Source organism: Canis lupus, chromosome 25 (assembly GCF_011100685.1).
Source record: "Canis lupus familiaris isolate Mischka breed German Shepherd chromosome 25, alternate assembly UU_Cfam_GSD_1.0, whole genome shotgun sequence".
NCBI lineage: Eukaryota > Metazoa > Chordata > Mammalia > Carnivora > Canidae > Canis > Canis lupus.
Window position 1 is genome coordinate 40,762,726 of NC_049246.1, and position 20,655 is coordinate 40,783,380.

Below are 20,655 nucleotides of genomic sequence, written 5' to 3' on the forward strand. Positions count from 1 at the left end.
ATGCAAATTTTGGTATAGAAAAAAGTAAGTTTTTTCTTTTGTGAATTTCAGCACTGAAGTCAATGCCCTAGTAGAAGAAATACAGAAAGCAGAGCCTCTAATCACAGCTTCAAGATCAGAGCAAGTAAAGCTTTTAATTCAGAGATTACAGGATAAACTCAGACAGCACAGCAACCACACATTCTATCTTTTTAAGGTAATGCTTGTTTTTTTTAAAAAAATAAACAGAAGAACTTCAATGAGTTAGCTGGTATCCTATAAATCTGAGACAAAATGCGGTTTATATTTTCTCTTTCTCTCTGTGCCTCACATATATTTGCCGAGACTAAGTCTCAATTAGTGTTTGTTTATTGACTGACTGAAATTCAAACATTTATTTCTTGAGAAGTTAAATAAGGATTTGTAGTAAGTTTGGCTGTTCTTTACAATGTTAAATTTAAAGGATGACCATTAAGGTAGTTTTAAGTTACTGAATAATTAAATATTTTTTCAGTTGGAGTAAATTAAGAGGTTGTATTTCATGGTATGTCAATATTTAATATTTTCAGCTCCATGAGAACTAAATATATTTCAGTAAATTATTTGATATGACTTATATGATAATTTTAATGTGGTATAAATATAGCTATGTTTCTCTACAGCTTATGTTGATTAAATTAAAAGTATAACAAATATAGTCACTTATTCAGGAACAGCTTTTAGTTTTTCTTAATTATTTAACAATATTTAATAGTTTATTCTGATATTGATTCATATTACACTGTTTTTCTTCTTATGACTTAAATAAAATAATAAGAAAATGTAATTATTATTTATATACTTGACATATTCTCTTTGATACAAAATATTCAATCTTTTGTAGTCATCCCTTCAATATATTATTGAAAGATAAAGAAATTATTCTTGTGATACCTTTCTTCCAGCAGGTGGCACTATTTAACTGCAAATATGAGTTCTATAACTCACATGACCTTGTAATTTATCCTCCAAAGGGAACATTTTTGATAGTGAAAAGGGATACTATTAGTAATTATACTCCTGCAGTAGATATAACTGGGACTGTCCCAGCCTAGCCAATCACTCTATCGATAAACAGACTACCCAATTTATTTATGTTCATTTGATAAATGTTAAGCATCCATTTCATGCTTGACAATGCAAGAATTGAAAGATACATAAAATGAGACATATCCTGACTCTAGAGGAGCTTTAGGATTCCAAAAATAATAACAGATTTTAAAATCTATATTTGAAACATGTTTGGTGTATTATCATGTGCAATATTTAAAAGAAAGTGTTATAAATTAGTGCTATTTGATATCTTATTTAGTAGCAATAATTTATTTTACAAGTAAATTCATAGAAAACAGATCCAATTATGTTTTTGTAATTATTTGTAACTACCAAATGTATTATTGGTCTTAATAGTAGAAGGCACAATGTATTTTTTTCTCATTTGTCCAGATAGTGAATTTTTGTTCATTTATTATGTGTAACGAAGACAAACTTGAATGTCTTGATTAGTCTGAAGTTAAGATTAATGAGTTAAACTTAATTTTTTTGAGTCTATAACACATGATGTTTTCTTTCATTGAAGGTTCTCAGAGCACACATACTGCCATTGACTAATGTTGCACTTAATAAATCGGGCTCTTGGTAAGGTTCTCTTAAATTTATTTATTCTAAATTTTAAATTTTTAAAAATTTATTTATTTATTTGAGAGAGTTAGAGAGAGTGTGCATGTAAGCGGAGGTGGGGGAGGAAGGGCAGAAGGAGAGGGAAAAGCTGAGGGATAAGCAGACTTCCTTCAGTGCAGGGAGCTGGATGCAGGGATCAATCTCAGGACCCTGAGATCATAAGCTGAGCAGAAGGCAGACTCTTTTTTTTTTTTTTTTTTTTTTAAGATTTTATTTATTTATTCATGAAAGACACAGAGAGAGAGGCAGAGACACAGACAGAGGGAGAAGCAGGCTCCAGGCAGGGAGCCTAATGTGGGATTCTATCCTGAGACCGCGGATCACACCCTGAACCAGGGGCAGGTGCTCAACCGCTGAGCCACCCAGGGGTCCCAAAAGGCAGACTCTTAACTGGGTCATCCAGACGCCCTTAAAATTTTAAGATTTTAAAATGAAAAAAAATTATTAAAAATGTATTAGAATTTTAAAGCAGTTTTAGGTTTATAGCAAAATTGAGTGGAAGGTACAGATATTTGCCATGTATACCTGGCCCCTACACACCCTCAGATTTCCTCCTTGTCATCTTCCCCCAATGACTTGTGCATTTCTTACAGTTGATAGACCTACATTGACAAACACATCATTTTCATTCAAAGTTCGTAGTTTACATTAGGGGTTGCTTTTGCTTTTGTACATTCTATGGGTTGACAAACATGTAATGACAGGTATCCACCATTAAGGCATCACACAGAGCAGTTTCTCTGCCCTGAGAATCCCCTATGTTCCACCTATGTATTTCTGTATTTCCATTTCTATTCCTTATGTCTAATTTTTAACAACTAAGGAATAAAAACGTCCTTTTAAAAAATAAACTTTATATATTTAAGGTGCATAACATGATTTGACATACATATACATAATAAAGTAATTGTTATAGTCAAGTTATTTAACGTATTAACTCTTCACAGTTACCACTATTTTGTGTAAAGAAAGCACTTGAAATGTATTCTTTCAGCATATTTCCAGTATTCAATATTATTAACTATAGTCATCATACCTGTGTATAACATCTCTAGACTTACTCATCCCACATATCTGCAATGCTACACCCTTTGACCAGCATCTCTCCATTTCTCCCACTCCCCAGCCCCTGGTGACTACTGTTCTATTCTCTGCTCCTATGAATTTGACTTTTTTTTTTAAGGTTCTACATATAAGTGAGATCAGACATATTTGTCTTTCCATGTCTGGTTTATTTTACTTAGAATAATGTCCTCCAAGTTCATCCATGTTGTTGCAAATGGCAAAATTTCCTTCCTTCTTATGGAATAATATTCCATTCATTCCTTGATGGACATTTATGTTGTTTCCGTATCTTGGCTACTGTGAACAATGCTGCAAAGAACATGAGAGTGCAAATATATCTATGAGGTTCCGATTTCATTTTTTTTTGGATACGTACCCAGAAGTAAGACTGCTGGATCATATGGTAGTTCTATTTTTAATTTTTTTGGAACCACTATCCTGTCTTCCATCATGATTGTACCAATTTACATCCACAAAGAAGCTAGAAGGAAATACCTAGAGAAGATTCAAAGATACACTGCCTTGTCAACCCTTTCACTTACTTGAGTTTCGATATCAGGATTTGTGTTCAACTTTTATCATTACCACTTGACATAGAGACTGGCTTTCTAATTTCATGCATTTTTTTTTTCTGTGTTGGAGAAGTATCTTTCCTAATGGAATATTTAGGGAATAACTAAGATACTGTTATTTTACTTTATAATATGAGAGGCCAACATACTAATTATTCCTGTAGTCAAATATTCATGTTAGAGGATTGCAAATCTTAGGTAAATATTCATTGAACTTTTACTAGTTTGCTAGTCACGTTCCAGGTCCTGGGGATGATGGCAGTAAACCAGATGGATGGAAGAATTAGCATGTATAGAAAAGAAAAAATAAATGAATTCTTTAGAAACTATCAAAGGTAAATGTGGCTGTTCAGGGGTGTGCTTTTGGGCCAAATTGAGGTCCCAGAGATGGCCAATGCTGCTGGCCTTGTGGGCCATAAGAAGAAGTTTGGATTTTCCTCTAGATTGCTAGGAAGCCAGCTAGGAAAGGAAAGGTTAAAAAAAATAACTCCAGTTTCAATGTGGAAAATAGACTTAGAAAGATCATGTGTGAGCTAGCACCCATTAGAAGATGGTTTCATTTGTTGAGGCAAGAGATAGAGGCAATGAAGCCTGGTGGCAAGTGGCCACATTAGAAGTATATTTTGAGATTGGGCTAACAGAATTTACCAATAGATTGTGTGTGGGATGTGAGGGAAAGTGAGGAATCAAAGATGGTGCTAAGATTTTATGGTCTGACCAATGGGAAGAATGATGCTGTCTATTGAGATATGTCAGAGTTTCAGAAAATGTTATTGATGACCACTATTTAATTATTAATTATTTATATTATTAGAAAGATTATTGGATATTCTTTATTTTATTTAGTGACTCCTTTTTGAGGTAGGGATAAATTAGAAAGTTTCTAATCAAAAGATTTAGATACTGTTCCTAATTTACTGTTCTACATACACAAGTTCCATTATAAAAAGCAATAAAAATGGGCTTACAATCTTGCAGGTTAAAACAAAGGAGGTCTTTATTAACACACTGCTATTGTCACTTTATGATTGATTTATATTCCTTGTGTTAGCTTTATCACAGGAAGCTATGATCGGACGTGTAAACTCTGGGACACTGCATCTGGAGAGGAGCTTCACACCCTGGAGGGCCACAGGAATGTAGTTTATGCCATAGCATTCAACAATCCTTATGGGTAAAAAGACTCTCACTCATTCATTTATTCCTTATAAATCCATTAATTTGTTTATTCTTCTCTCCCTCCATTTATTGGAGGAGGAAAGGAAGAGAGAACTAAAATTTGTCAAGTGCCTGATGTGTGCTCTGAAAGCCTTTTAATTATCTTCTTCAATGCTTACAGGAGTTTCGGGATAGGTATTACTGTTCTCATATAAAGTATATAAAGTTCAAGTTCCCTTCCTGGGATCACCTGGTAATAAAGAGGAGAGCAAGAGTCCAAGTTCAGGCAGAATTGAGTCCCTTCTCTTGGGAATTAATTCCCTGACAGGCAGGTCCTACTGATATTTACAGCACTGGCTTCTGGAGAATGTGACACACCCACATAACATGGTTTGCCTTGTTTAGAAGTTAATTTACAGTCTTTAGCAGAAAAAAATGTGTACAGTAACACAACAGTACAAAATATAATGGCCTTTTAAACCAATGTCTAGTTAACTGATTCAGCAGTTTGAGTTAGTCCTCTAGCTATCCTTCTGCTCCCTGAATGCTTGTAGCAACTGGGCCACCCACTGGGCCACCCACTGGGCCACCCACTCACCGGTATGCTCAGCTTCTCTTGCCACAGGTTAGGTGGTAGGCCCACCAAGATTTAATTGTGTTTTTACATAAAACTGCTTATGTTGGCTGTGCTTTCAATTGTAATTATGGAATTTAATTAAGTATTGCTTAAACTAATGAAATAATGAATGTGAAAATAAAGCTGTTGAGGTTTCTTTGTGTGTGAATACATAGATAAGGTAAATCTTTGAAAAAAATCACTACTAAATGAAGTTGTAGATGAGAGCAATGTAAAAATTAGAAAACACACTGAAACATTTAGAAAAATTTTGTGCTCAGATTCTGCAAGCATGTTTAAGTTCTCATGCCATTTTTAAGAAAAAATTGGGTGGTTGTAGATGTTGGATATAATTTCTCTAAGACAGATAATGAGCTCTGGCTGGCCAAAGAAAAGGCCATGGCCTTGCATATTTGCGTAAAAAAATCTGAACGTTGCGTCTTTTCTCGTGATGGCTCACTTTGACTTTTTTCCATTCACCAAGCTGTTTCTATAAATACGTGTCTTTTACCATAGTATTATGATGACTAGAACACAACAGTAAATGGTTTAAAAGTTAAGAGGAGAAAGATTTGTGTGATTTCTCCTGATAGAGGCTTTGTGGAAGATATGGGGCTCAAGCAGAAGCGTGGAAGGTGAAAGACGGAGGGAAGCGGGGAGGGCATCGTGGGTGAGGGCACCCTGCAGCTCCAGAGGTTAGGTGGGACTTTGGCGCCCCTGGCTCTCTAGTGCACATTTTCTGGTGAGAAACAAAAGTGGGCGAGATCAGAGCTTTCTGTGTAGTTTGAACTCTGTTCTGGAAGACCGAGTTCTGATGAAAGCTTTGTGAATGAAGGAGGGACTCAATGAAAGTGCTATTTTGGGAGAGCTGTTCTGGCAGAGACAGGGGGCCGGAGGGTGTGAGAAGGGATGAAACAGGAGGCAAGGAGATTAGTTTGGAGACAGATAAAGTGATAGATTCAGGAGATGATGAAAGCAGTGTAGGATAGTGGCAGGGGCAATAAAGGGAGTTTTATAAAAATCTGATGCACTTAGAGTCGAAATTTTATCCCATGAATATTAAAAACTTGGTATGTAGGTTGCTAATGTCATTACATCTCTTTAAAATGTTACACACTTTTAAAACACATCAATTGTGATGGCACAAAGTTAATTGGTACATTTAAAATGATTAAATATTCCAATTACATTACCGAAAACTTAACTGCGATGTATGCAGTTATACACTGTAGAGAATGTGATTTTTATAATACCTTATTGCACCAACCTGTGGGAGAGGAAGATTTTATTGAAATTATATATGATAGAATATTTTACTTCTGGTATAATTCCTACTCTAATTGCAATGTTATTTAAAGGACTTTAAAAGTATATTCTCTATAATATAATACCATGTCCTATAATAGGCTACTTAAATGATAAGATATTTCTGCATGTCTGAGAACAAAGTTTTTTGGGGATAGAGAGGTAAAGAATGCTTCCTCTTTTGGTTCTGCTGTTGGACTCTATCAAGACCCCCTAATGAAAAACTCACTTGTCCAATTACAGAGTCTGCTGATTTATGTATGGATTAAAGCAGCATTTTCCATGGCATTTGGGGGCATTGGGGTTTCAGTAGAGTGAGTTCAAGATAGCCACCAAAGAATGAGAGGGAACATGTGCATGTGTGTGGGGGGGGGGAGGGGGGGAGAGGAGAAGGGAGAGAGAGAGAGAGAGAGAAAGAGAGGAGAGGGGAAGAAAGAGAACAAAAGAGAGGAGAAGGGGAGGGGGTGGGGAGAGAGATGAATTTCAACCAGTTTAGTGTTTATATGTTTTATACATTAGGTCGGGAGTAAGCTTTGATTCAACAAAGTAATTCTAAAAAATATGTCATTGGTATTATCTTTTATCATGTAATGGCATATGGAACTAGAGAGCAGTGTGTGATCAAACAGGAATTGATTGAGAAACAACAGCAACCTGAGACGATATGTCTGAGGAGCAGGAGGGATGGAAAATGGAGGGAAAGAGTTGATAAAGAGCACACGGGGCTCTCAGCACATCCGAGCAGAAGTTTAGTGTTCTAAACTAACCATATCCCAGTGGACGTCAACAGCTGATGAGGAATGCCTAGACTGGATGGAGGAGAGCCAGTGCAGACCTTGGGTTGATAAGCAGCTTTGAGTGTTAGGAAGCTCTAGGTGGGTGGGTATTCTCCAGAACAAACTGTCCCTGGAGCATGACAGAAAGGACCTCACTCCCATTAGCTCAAAGACCACAGAAACACTACGTGGTTGGCCTGAGAACAAAGGAGAGATACAGGGCATCAGTGTTAGTTTGGACAAAATATAAATTCTGCAACTGTGCCAAGCACATATAAATTGCCTTAGGATATGCATTTTGGGTCATAAATCCCTTCACGGTTTTGAACAATGAGCTCTAACTGTAATTGATGACCCAGTTGGGTGAACATTTTGATGACTTGGTGTAAGAGACAGGGGTCAACGGTAAAGGAAAAGATTTAGTTCTACGATCACAGGTTAAACAGGTCAACCCGCTCTTAGCTGTCGGGTGTTGACAGTAACCCTGCCCCACAGTATACCCAGGGAAACCTTTTGTTTGAAAGGGACAGGTCTTTACCCTATTTCCTCTCTAAATCCTCCTTCTTGTTCAAAGACCTTACAATCAGAGTAATATTGGCATTATTTTCCCAGGGAGACACTAAGTTCTCAAAACCTTATCTAGCCATACGGTTACTTGGATTTATATCTTTTCATTCTTCTTCTTTTAAATTCAAAATTAGCCTTGTCAGTAGACCTACTAATAGAATTTTTCTATGTTCCTGCAACTCATACATTATTTGTTTCCATTTGGTAATAATTTTCTAAACTAAATTTTGTGCCATATTCATTGTGGCAATTTAAAAACTTACTGTAATCCCAAACATAAATTTATGCCTTCAATATAAAATATTTAAAATTAAACATGCAAACTGATACTATTGAAAAATTAGGCCTTAATTTTGTTGTCCACTGAAACAAATGTAAAGTTATTTATTGTTTTACAAAGTAAATTTCTGAGTAGACAGACCCATGTATTAATATCTTGTCTTAATTCAGTGTATCATATCCTGTGCTTGAATTTGTCTTCAAAACCCATTTTTTTAAAATCTTAGTGACAAAATTGCCACTGGATCCTTCGATAAGACTTGTAAGCTGTGGAGTGTAGAAACGGGAAAGTGTTACCATACCTTTAGGGGTCACACAGCAGAAATAGTGAGTATATTTTATTTTATTACACTTTTATGTTGCTCTTTCTCTCTTCTTTCTTTCTTTCTTTCTTTCTTTCTTTCTTTCTTTCTTTCTTTCTTTCTTTCTTTCTTTCTTTTTCATAGACTTTATTTTTTAGAGTAGTTTTAGATTCACAGCAAAACTGAGTGGAAGCTATAGTGGTTTCCCATATGCTCCCGCAGTCCTGCACCCCCACCCTAAGCATGTCCCATTATCAACACCTCCCATCAAAACTGTACATTTGTTACTATTGATGGACCTGCATCAACACATCACTGCTATTTCTTTTTATTAGTCCATTATACAAATAGTGGTTCTACCTTTATGATTAATTTTACAATTATATCCAGTATTTTTAGTTTATATATATTTTATATGGTGGCATTACTGTAATTTACAAACTATTTGAGTTTTTATATCTTGCAGTTGTCGTCAAAGACCTATACCCTGCATTGACTAAGTGGACGTGCAATATGATAAACATTTGAGTACAATGGCCAACCTGACCTTTTCTTTTTCAGTGACTTGCTTTTAAAGGACTGAGTTGATGAGGGTTGGTAAAATTCTTAAAATAGCTTTTAAAGTAACTTTTTTTTAATAACATGTGACATATGTAGGCTTTTAAAGTAACTTTTTTTTAATAACATGTGACATATGTAGGCTGATTGTTTTCTGGATATCATTAGAACCCGAATTTGCATAAATAGTTTGATAGTCTAAGTGTCTTTCGCTGTTGGGAAGACCTTGCCCTTGGCCAATTCTGTGTTACATCTTATAACAATTAGTGAGATAATTGGCACCCTATGGGACAAATGATAGCTTTTAAAAATAAACAAGCTGCTTATTTTAGGAATAAGATTTATTTATATTTATCCTTCGGATTCTTGGTATAGGCATACAATAAGGGCTCATGCTATGTTTAATATTTTTGCTAAACACTGGGGGAAAATGCAATACAAAATTATAACTGACCATTAAGGTACTCAATGTGCACAAAGGACAACTTTGTGCTAATATGTAAGCCCTTCACATATATTAGCTTCATTGCACCTCATAGCAACCTTAAGAGCTAGATATTTCCCCATTTTACAGTTGAAGGTGCCAAGACATAGAGTAAGCAATTTGGCAAAGTCATAAGAAAGACATAATCCTCATTCTCCCACTCCCTTGGAATTGTGAAAAAGTTCTCTTTATATATAGTTCCTAGGAAGATTGATAATTTTCATAGTCAACAACATCAACCCAATAAATATTTACTAAATATTAACTATGTATTGAGTCCCGGCCTGTGTGCTTGGCCTACCAAATAGAATCACACATGGTTCTTACCTGCAGGGATTTTATAGCTCAGTAGAGGGGGAGAGAGTCATCAAAAATAAATTCAGAGATGCGTTGAAGGTGTGCTAGAAGTGGGTGGGGAGTTCAGTGTGGTCAGAGAGGGAAGCACCTGGTCGAAGGGTGTTAAGAAAAGTCTGTGCAGATAGGTAGCACGTTCTCCAGGCAGCAGGAGTTTCACTGGCCAATGCCCAGGGGAGGTGTGCAACAGTAGGGCATGCTTTTTAACTCAGATGACTCCATGTGGCCACAGAAACACTTCCCAAACCTCCCCTGTTATGACATGCACAAAATATGACAATATGGCTGTGCAACACACTGTGGGAGGGGGAGCTGCCTGTGGCCCATGGTCAGAGGTGCTGGGCAAGGATCCCTGGTGCTACCCCCACTGCCTGGGGTAAAGGCATCATGTCTTGGTGCAACTGCAACCCATTCAAAGCCATATCACATGGTAAGCATGATCAAAGTGGAGGATGCTGGCAAGGCGTAGTATTGATTCATATGCTATGCTAAAGAATTTGGACTTCATCCTGTGGCTAATGCTGCACTGTTGAAACTTTTAAGGTGGAAGATAGCATGGTCATGTTTACTCTTTAGGAAGATCATTCTTGTGGCCATGTGAAGTATGATTAGAAGTGGGGGCCAGCTGGCTGTCTTGTTGCATTTCCAACAAAGATGACAGGGGCCTGTCATGAGGCCAGTGAAGAGAATATGAGAGAGATTGGAGTTGAAGGGTAGGACTGGATTGCCAGGAAGATTTTTTAAATATTTTATTTATTTATTTATTCATGAGAGACACAAAGAGAGAGGCAGAAACATAGGCAGAGGGAGAAGCAGGTTTCATGCAGGAGCCCGATGTGGGACTCGATTCTGGGTCTCCAGGATCAGGCCCTGGGCTGAAGGCAGCACTAAACCGCTGAGTCACCCAGGCTGCCCTACCAAGCAAATTTGAGGCTTGAAGGAGAAAAGGGGCCCTAGGGTGATTCCCTGGCTTTGGAATGGCAGTACCATTCGCCAGTTCTATATAAAAGGAAAGGCAGGCTCGTGGTCATATGACTTGCGTGTCTTAAATTGATCAAAGCTGCCTGAATGATGTCCAAACAGAGGCCCTTTGGGGCTGAACTGAGTGCAGGGTCAGGGAAGAAAACATGGGTGTGTGAGTCACTGGCATGGGGGTGGCAATGGAAACCACTGGGGAATTGCAATTTCTGAAAGGAAAATGACCAGTATGGGGAAAAGTGTGATGGCGTCTTGAGCAGATGGAGAAGAGAAGAATCTTCTAAAAGATACAAAAAAGACATAGGAAGTTAAAGAAGAAAAGCAGAACACTGTTAAAGTTGTGTCTGGAAGGAAGAAAATACAGGGAACAAAGGAGTCAGCACTGCAGGCGTCAGAGAGGTTAAGTGAGGTGACTGACAGAGCCATTGGATCATTTAACTAGAGTGGTTCCAAAGAGTTGACGTAGTGGGAAATGGGCAAGCAGTGATGATGGTGCAGTATTTTCCCAAGGAATTTGGCTGTGAAAAGGAAAAAAAGGTAGTTGAAAAAGGGGTACAGGGAGGCAAGCGAGGGTTTTTTTTTAATGTGGGAAAAGCTCAAGCATCTTTGGAGGCCACTAGGAGGCATCCAGTCCAGAAGGATGGAAAAATTAGTGGGCACATCTCCCCTAGGAGTGTGGGCAAGAGGGGGTCTCAGAAGGGCAAAGGGATCCCTCTGCACCTGACACTGAATGAAAAGCAAGTGAAGGCAGGGTGAGGAAGGTCCCCCATGATAGTTTTCTCAGGGAAGTAGTAGGAGGCCAGGGTATCTGTGGGGGAAGAATGAGGACAGACTTTGGGCAAGAATAGGGAAAGGGAGAGTGTACTGAGCCAGAGGCACTTTCAGGTAGGGAGGGGATGGTGCTAAGGACACAGCTGAGGATGGGAAGCTCCAAGGAGCAACACCTGTAATCTGCTATGCAGTTTCCTTCAGCTGAGTGCTGAGGGAGGGCCAATGAGTGGGTGAAATGCCAGCTTGATACAGTTGTTAGGAGTCTTACAGACGGTGCCCGGAAAAGAGAGGGGAGCCCGGGAGTGAAGATACTGAGGATGCTGGCAGGACTGATGTTTCCAGGCTGTCAGTTGAATGGGGGATGGGGGGGGACAGGAAAAGGCAGGCATCTCCATGAGGTGGAGGATATCCTGGGGATGGCTTGGTAAGGAAGAAAGGGGACGCACTGAGTAATTGGATCTAGAGATTGTTGTATCAGTGGTGAATTTTTGAGAAAAAGTGATGTTAAAGTCCAAGATGTGGCCACAGGAGTGATTATGAAAGGGAGTCCGGGTTCATAAGTCTGGGCTACTGGAATGATGGCTCACATGAAGGCCACCTAGGACTTGGAATTGAGATCATGAGCCAATAGCCCAAGTCCTTGGTGAGTGAAGGGGCAGGATGGAAAGGACTGTGAAGTTAACAACAAGGAAGATGGGAGCCAGAGAACATGAATCGCAAAGGAGATGAGTTTGCTTTTACTCTTGTTCTTCTGTGGTCTGGAAGTGGCAAGGCATGCCGGTGCCCCTGCCAGCCTGAGCTGGGTGACATGGGAGAGCACATCTTCTCAAGAGGAGAGTGCTTCAGGATTCAACCTGCGGGAAGCCGGCCACCCATAGAGCCCCTTGGTATCTCACTGCGGATTTTAAAGAGACTTAGGCTCAACCTAAGGTGATGGCATCTTTTCTATACAAAATTAACAATTAATTTTGTATAGAAATTAATTAAAAAGCTTTTCTATACAAAATTAATTAAAAAGCTTTTCTATACAAAATTAACTATTTAAAACTCTATCTTTCTAAAATCTCTTTAATTTCCCGTAATTCAGGTGTGTTTGTCATTCAACCCTCAAAGCACACTAGTGGCTACTGGAAGCATGGACACAACAGCCAAACTGTGGGACATTCAGAGTGGAGAGGAAGTGTTCACTTTAAGAGTACGTACTGTTCATAATGTCACCAGCTTCAAGAGTTTGGCATTTTCCCTAACCATTGCTTAGCGTAAGCCTATCCTTTGAGTTTGTCTTTATACATCTTCTTATTACAAAATGGGCTCTAAGTGAGAAGATATTTATGAGCTATTGGTTTTCCAGACTGTAGTGAAAAGAGTTCACTCTTCAAACCAGTTGGTTTGCTGGTTACTCCAAAAGACTTTGATGCGGGAGCTGGGGAGGCCGCATGGGCTTTTTATTTTGACTAGCCTCAGTCTGTAAGCTATACCAACTATATAGCGTAATACCTAGCACCATCTATGTGGCTTAAAGGCAAGTAGGAAGAGGGAGAACTGGAGAAACTTGCTAGAAGATTCCATAAAAGGATGAACATCCTTCTCCTCCATTACCACCCCCCCCCCCCATCTTAGAAGCTTCCCGTATTACATGACAAGGGGTAAGTAAGTGGCAGGAGAAGAAAGGCCAAAGGGCACTGGCCAAGAGAGCAAGAGCTGGTGGTGTATCTCCACAGGGACCCCTGTCTGTCACCATCACCACACGCCCAGCACCTTCCTCCCACCTGCTCCCTCTGCTTCTCCCCACCCCAGCCCAAACAGTCCTACAGAAGGTGATTCTCTGAGACAGTCGGTGGGAACAGCTGGATAGGAAATCCAATTCTTACCCTTTCAAATTATAAATGGATTTAAAATTAGGACCCCTTTCCTGGGAGAGCTTTTTCCAAGAAAGGTAAAAAATGCACTTGAAAAAGAGAGGAAACAGCACTTTTTTTTTTTAAACTAACATCATGGGGTCTTCTTAATTCAGAGTGCCAACCTTAATGAAAGTAGACTCTTTCGATCTTCGTTGTCATCAGTTCTGTGGGTCACGGTGGGTCACTGCCTCTTCACTACCTCCTCTTGCAGACCGATGCCTAACAGTCTCCAAAAGATGCATCTACCTCTGCACACCTACATCTGCCACCGGACAAGTACATTCATTTTGTGTGTTCGGAATTTTAATGTTCAGCTGCATTTAATTTTTGCTGTTTGAAATCAACCAGAAATTTGTGTTGTAAATGAACTTTTTCACTCTTGAAAAAAAAAGTAATCATGTTAATTCACTAAAATAATTAGGGAAACAGAGCAGAGTCTCCTGCAGAGAAGGGCTTCTTCCCATTGTCTCAGAATGTTTGATACATTGGCCCTAGACTGTGACCAACTGAAAACCAGGCCAAAGGTCAGATATTTATTAGCCTATTTTATGTTAAATCATCATAAAAGGGGCTCCTGGGTGGCTCAGTCAGTAAGTGTCTGCCTTCAACTCAGGTCATGAACCCAGGGTCCTGGGATTGAGCCCAGCATCCAGGGTCCCTGCTCAGCTGGGGAGAACAAGGTGGGAGAACACCTTGTTCTCTCTCTTAAATAAATAAATAAAATATTTAAAAATTCATTATAAGAATATCCTTTTTTAGGGGATCCCTGGGTGGCTCAGCAGTTTAGCACCTGCCTTTGGCCCAGGACGCTATCCTGGAGTCCCGGGATCGAGTCCTGAATCGGGCTCCCGGCATGGAGCCGGCTTCTCCCTCCTCCTGTGTCTCTGCCTCTCTCTGTCTCTGTCTATCATAAATAAATAAATAAATAAATCTTTAAAAAAAAAAGAATATCCTCTTTTAAAGTTTTGAACTTTATTTTACAAACCTGCCTATCACTTTTTTTTTCACTTATTGTTAAGCCAAAGCATATACAGCCTTTTGTTTTGTTTTTAGCAGATTTATTTATTTTAGAAAGAGAGGGAGAGAGAGAGATCAAGTCAAGGGAAGGGCAGAGAGAGAGGGAGACAAGCAGACTCCTGGCTTAGTGGGGAGCACTACATGGGGCTAGATTTTAGGACCCTGAAATCTTGACCTGAGCCAAAACCAAAAGTCAGACACTTAGCCTTAATGCACTGCACCCAGGTGCTCCAGCTTTTTTTTTTTTTTTTTTTGGATACAGCCTTTTAAAAAGTGTTTCCAAGACAATGTAAAAAAAGTTCTCTGATTTCACAAATGATGCCCTCATCCTGCTCATTACAACAAACAAACAAAATCCAGTTTTACTTAATTTTACTAAGTTAAATGGGCTTGATTTATGTGTGTAAGTCAACTTTTAGTAAATTTACAGAACTATGTAACCTTCACCAAACTCTAGTTTTTAATATTTCCCCAGAAAGGTACCTGTGCCCATTTGCAGTCTCTCCTATTCCCACCCCCAGCCAACTGCTAATCTCTTTTCTCTCTATAGAGTCTTGCCTTTTCTAGCATTTTCTTTTAAACTGTGACATTGTGCATTTGTAGGGATTGCTTTTCTGCAGGTGACGCATGGCGATATCTGCTCTCTTTCTAGGGACATTCAGCTGAAATCATCTCTTTGTCCTTTAACACCTCAGGAGACAGAATCGTCACAGGATCTTTTGATCATACAGTTGCAGTGTGGGAAGCTGATACCGGAAGGTATTTTCTGTCTTTAAGAATTTGTTAGTCTGGATTGAGGGTTAAGAAGACAGTTTTTGCTGTTCATTAGTTTAATCTCCTTTCTATTAACTGTGCTTTGGAGTCTATGGGAATAGGACATACTGAAAATAAGTTAATTCATTATTTAATGATATTTCTGATCCACAAGAAAAATGTGAGCTTTCTTGGAATTCTGAACAAATAATACAACACAGCAACATAAAAGGAGAATGTTAACAATAGCCTGGGTATATGGCTATTATTTGTTCCATGTACTGTGTAATTAAATTTCAATGGCTTGTCATTATGGTAGGCATGGATATCATGAGTAAATAAAATCATAGCTAATTTTCCAAATTTAATTTAGTCCAACAACTTCAATTTCCTTCCTAATTATTTTGGGTTCTAGTTGCTAAGAAGTTAACTAAGTTAGGCTATTTGTGTTGTAAAGCTCCACCTTGGGCTTGCCTGTATCTTGTTGGGAGGGCTGATTACCAGGCGTAGCAGTCAAGTTGGACACCATAAGATATGTGGGAGAAGAGGGCCCTTTTGGACATTTGATGGATAGTTTCTGAACTACCAAGGGGCCCACTGATCTGGTGTAAGGATACTTCCAGAATTTCAGACCAACTGTATTATTTTTTACCCATGGCTTTCTCAAGTCTTAAGTAATGTTATTTGTGCGTGCTTAAAATTTAAGTATATTTTTTTCTAAAATTAAATTTGTAGCCTAGTTGATTGTTTTTGAGCTATACTAGAGCCATCATTGTTTTGTCACCAAGGATATTATTTTATACAAACCAAAATTTGGAATCTTACACCAATGGGCTTGACATCATTATTTGTGCACATATTCTGAAGTAAGGCTTCTTTCACCAGGGTAAATCCTTTCTATTTTGTAGGAAGGTGTATACCTTAATCGGGCATTGTGCTGAGATTAGCAGTGCTTTATTCAATTGGGATTGCTCTCTGATATTAACTGGCTCTATGGACAAAACCTGCATGGTGAGCTCAAGAAATATCTTTGCTTTACAGTTCTCCTGTGTGCACTTTTTACTGTGTCAGGTATTCATTACAACATTAACACATTTCAAAGGTGCTGCAAAATTAGGACATTAATTTATAAATAATAAATGGTATTTTTGAATGTTAAGTTTCTGATCTCCAAAGTTTAATGGAATTATGATATAGTAAAACAATGTTAATTGAACCAAATGTATTACAAGATCTTATTTTCAAAGGCATGTTATTTTTCTTTAATGTCTCACTGTTCATTTGTTAAACTTTGATTAGAATGAATCTCAAGGAGGCTCAACACAATGTCTGCCTGCCTTTAAGTTTCTGTTGCTAAGAGCTTATGCTCCGGAATTATTACTTGATTACATATCCAATGTATTATGATCTTAATATACTTTTCATTTTCTAGAATTATAGCTTTAGATCAAACTCCTTATCATTCGAAGACCTGCTTTTGAGAAGAGGACACTTCAACTCCAATCAGTGAAACAAGCACTTTGAGTTTTTTCCCAGTGTAGTGGCAGATTTGCACTACCCATTCTAAATGTCTGTCTTTGGTCTTCTCTTTGTCCAAGGTGTGCCTTGTCATGAATCCAGGTAAAATGAACAGAACATGTGAAAATTATGCACACGGTCTTGGCACAGTTATTCAGCTAGCCATCAGCATGTCATAAAGACTACTCCTTTCAATTATTGTTCTCGAGATGGGAAGCCACAGTCACCCTCTTTTTTTTGTATTGTAGCTGTGGGATGCCTCAAATGGAAAATGTGTGGCAACGCTAACAGGCCATGATGATGAAATACTAGACAGCTGTTTCGATTACACTGGAAAACTTATTGCAACTGCTTCAGCTGATGGTAGGTCATCTGCTCATACATTTAATTTCTTCTGGAGAGATTTAGGCTTTTCTGATAAACACATATAATTCTACAGTATAGGCCATCTACCTGATGACTAGCTGTGAGAGCAACTATGTCTGCCTCATCTCTGTGATGTTGGTCACTACACTATGTTGATATGGTATTCTTGGTAACCACAGGTTACAGTGTCTGCATCACCTTGACAACCACATCTGATGTTACACTGGGTCTTCACATCCCCTTGATACTGTATATAATATATTCTTGGTCATCTTACTAATCATGCATTATGTTACATTATGTCAGCCTCATCAACTTGACCACCATCCATGGAGCTATAATAAATCTTCATTATCTCCTTTATAACATGTGCCACTCCAGTATGTGTAGCACATCTTCATGTGCTATACATCATCTTCTGGCTCACCACTTATGATTTTACACTGTGTCTGCACCATCTTATTGATAACCATGGGCTGGTGGTACACCACATGTGCCTCAATTCATTGAAGACCACAAATGATGCTATAATACATTTATGTCATTTCCTTGTTGACCATATATGCTACTATATTATGTCCATCTCATCCCTCTAGGGCACATGTTACATGCTATATCGACTCAACTCTGTGTCACCAAGCAAGATACTACATTATGTATCATTATCCTCCTGATGACCATGCATGATAATACAGCCATACTCAAATTTTCTTAAAAAAACATCTATGGTATTACACTCTATCTACATCCTTTCCTTGACTGCTGCATATGATGTATACTATGTCAACATCATCTCCTTGATAACCTTGTGTGATGTGATACTAGAACTCATATTGATGACAAATATATGTGATGCCACAATGCATCTGTGACATTTCACTGAAAGCCCCATATAATGCTATGTGATGTCTGTATCACTCATTGATAACCTTCTATATTGTTACACTACATAAACACCGTGTCCGGATGATAATTTATGACAGTAAATAACAGGTCATCCTCATGATGACTATGTATTCCTGACAAGCATGTAAGATGCTACACAACTTCTGCATCATTCACTGGCAACCCTGTCATTATGTCTATACCATATCCATGATAACTACATGTGATACAATGTCTGCATCATCTCCTTGACAACCAAATGTGAAGCTACATCTCCACCATCTCCTTGGCAAGCATAGGTAATGCTATAAGTCTATGTCATCTTATGACATCACACAACCATGTATGATGCTGTCCTATGAGCCATCACCTTGATAATAAGTATGATGCTGGAATATGTGTCATCTTCATGAAGACTGCAGATAATGCTACACCACACCTGTGTCATCCAACTGATGACCAAGTATGGACCTGAACTAAATCTACATCATCCCTCTAATAGCCACATATGATGCTTCTTTGTGTCTGTTCCATATAACTGATAATTATGTTTTAAGTTACACCATGACTTTGTTATTATTTAAAAAACACACTGAATGCTGCACTCTATCTGCATCATCTAGTCAAGCTTGCGTGGTGCTATACAAAGTCTACACAATCTCCTTGGTAACAATATGTGATGCTATTCTATGAGACGTCACCTTGGTAGCGATGTATAATGCTAAACTATCATCTCCCTGGAGATCAAATATGATGCTCTACTATGTCTATATTATCCACCTGATGACCATAAATGGAGCTACGCTAAGTCTACATTATCCCTCTAATGATCATATATGATACCATATTGTGTCTATATCATCTACTTGACTGCTATGTTTTAATTTACCTTGACAAATATGTCTTCAAGGTCTATTATGTTAGTATCCCTTTATTTGTTAAACTACATGACTCTATGTTTTATCTAGATCATGTCTTTGAAGTCTGTTTGTCACACTATCCTTTTTTTCTAGAGTGCTGTGTGTGTGATACTATAGTAGTGTTTATCATCTCTATGGTAGGCTCCTATGTTATGGCGTCTATGTCCATAATTAATGACTTTATGTGAGATTAAAGTGTGTCACTTCACTAACCTCCATTTATGATGCTACATTCTGCTTGCATAATCTCTCTGGGAACCGAACATGATGCTACACTGTGTATCATATCCTGATAACCACATCAGCTCCCTGACAATAAGTTACAATGCTATGCTACTTCTGTGTTATCACCTTAAAACATGTATCATGTTATACTATGTCTGTATCATGTTTTTTACAACATATAGAGCTGTATTATATCTACATCTTCTTCTTAAAAATCATGTATGATGCTATGCTATCAGAGTTTCCTCAATGACCATGCATTGGTCATGGTCCATGACCATGTATTATGTAGCATCGAGGATGCTACATAATACATGCATCATTATCCTAGAATACATGATATGTTATGTGAATTCTCCCAGACAAGCATATATGATGCTCTACTATTGCTCTCTAATCCCTTTAACAACCTTGTCAGATACTATAGAGCATGACTAAAGTATTTCTGCATCATGCCCATTATAATCATGTATGACACTACACCATGTCTGTACCATTTGGAAAACAGTATAATGAATGACACGTTATTTCTTTTTTTTTTATTGGTGTTCAATTTACTAACATACAGAATAACCCCCAGTGCCCGTCACCCATTCACTCCCACCCCCCGCCCTCCTCCCCTTCTACCACCCCTAGTTCGTTTCCCAGAGTTAGCAGTCTTTACGTTCTGTCTCCCTTTCTGATATTTCCCACACATTTCTTCTCCCTTCTCTTATATTCCCTTTGACTATTATTTATATTCCCCAAATGAATGAGAACATATAATGTTTGTCCTTCTCCGACTGACTTACTTCACTCAGCATAATACCCTCCAGTTCCATCCACGTTGAAGCAAATGGTGGGTATTATGACACGTTATTTCTGTGTTATTTTCCTAACTATCTTTTCTGCTGGAATATATCTGTCTCATATTCCTGATAAGCACCGATGACATTACAATATGTCTGTGTCAAGAGTCCATCATATTCACATATGACAAAAATTATGTCTATGTTATCACTCTGATGACCACATGACACTACACTATATGTCATCTCCCTGATAATAAATGACACCATGCCATATTTGCATCATTTCCCTGACAACCAAAGTGATGCTACACTATTTCTGGGTCATCTCCTTGACAACATGTATGAAGCTATACTATGTCTCATCATGCCTCTGACAATGGATGAAGCTATATACGATGTTTGCATATTTTTCTTATAATCATGTATGACGCTGTGTTATGGGTAGTCTTCTGACAACCATTTATGATGCTGTGAATTATCCATGCCATCTCATCAACCATGTATGATGCTACACACTGTCTGTAACAAGCACATGTGATACTATACTGTGACTGCATTATCTCTTGGATAACTGTATTAGCTAGAAATATCATAACAGAGTACAACAGACTAAGTGGCTTAAACTACAGAAATTTATTTTCTCACAATTTTGGAAGCTGCAAGTTCGAGATCAAGGTGTTGGCAGCATTAGTTTCTTCTGAGGCTTACAGTTTTCTCCCCGTGTCTTCACATGGTCTTCCCTCTGCATATGTCTGTGTCCTCATCCATTTTTCTTGTAAGTGCACCAAATATATTG

At 38.3% G+C, this 20,655-nt stretch overlaps 1 protein-coding gene across 2 annotated transcripts in view; it reads left to right on the forward strand.

The window, feature by feature from the left end:
* The window catches only part of DAW1 (dynein assembly factor with WD repeats 1), a 45,680-nt gene that overhangs the window by 16,334 nt on the left and 8,691 nt on the right, over positions 1-20,655 (forward strand). For both annotated transcript variants that reach the window (XM_038574056.1, XM_038574057.1), the window contains 8 exons: positions 52-196; positions 1,598-1,656; positions 4,387-4,509; positions 8,264-8,363; positions 12,571-12,678; positions 15,054-15,160; positions 16,063-16,165; positions 16,921-17,035. In XM_038574056.1, coding sequence (XP_038429984.1) covers positions 52-196; positions 1,598-1,656; positions 4,387-4,509; positions 8,264-8,363; positions 12,571-12,678; positions 15,054-15,160; positions 16,063-16,165; positions 16,921-17,035 — 860 coding nt within the window. The remainder of the gene's footprint in view (positions 1-51; positions 197-1,597; positions 1,657-4,386; positions 4,510-8,263; positions 8,364-12,570; positions 12,679-15,053; positions 15,161-16,062; positions 16,166-16,920; positions 17,036-20,655) is intronic.